Source organism: Penaeus monodon, chromosome 23, assembly GCF_015228065.2.
Source record: "Penaeus monodon isolate SGIC_2016 chromosome 23, NSTDA_Pmon_1, whole genome shotgun sequence".
Classification (NCBI taxonomy): domain Eukaryota; kingdom Metazoa; phylum Arthropoda; class Malacostraca; order Decapoda; family Penaeidae; genus Penaeus; species Penaeus monodon.
The window spans coordinates 37,141,975-37,142,406 of record NC_051408.1 but is presented as its reverse complement, the minus strand read 5'-3'; the positions used below and the strand labels follow the sequence as shown (position 1 = coordinate 37,142,406).

Below are 432 nucleotides of genomic sequence, written 5' to 3'. Positions count from 1 at the left end.
CCTTTAACCTGTAACCTAACCTCCCTTCTCATCACACACCTTTCTCATCACACGCCTTTCTCACCACACTCCCTTCTCACCACACTCCCTTCTCACCACATACCTTCTCACCACACTCCCTTCACACCACATACCTTTCTCACCACACTTCCTTCTCACCACACTCCCTTCTCACCACACTCCCTTCTCACCACACCACCTTCTCACCACACACCTCTCTCATCCTTGTCTCACCCTTCCAGTTCAACTGCACTCAACACAGACCCCTGACGGAGGTTCGAGGTCTGTCCCTCCTCCTCCACCGGGATCGCGCCGAGGACTACGGGGTGACCGAGAAGGAGCTGTCCTGTGTGTATCAGGGTATCGTCAGAGTGGAGCAAGATCCTGACAAGTTTACCATGGACTGCGATAAATTGTATAAGTGAGTATTTT

The 432-nt window shown here is 52.1% G+C and overlaps 1 protein-coding gene across 1 annotated transcript in view; it reads left to right on the top strand.

Moving 5' to 3' along the window:
• Positions 1-432, top strand: part of LOC119587975 — a gene marked incomplete in the record, with an annotated part of 17,684 nt that overhangs the window by 6,357 nt on the left and 10,895 nt on the right. The window contains 1 exon segment of the mRNA XM_037936692.1: positions 226-421. Coding sequence (XP_037792620.1) covers positions 226-421 — 196 coding nt within the window.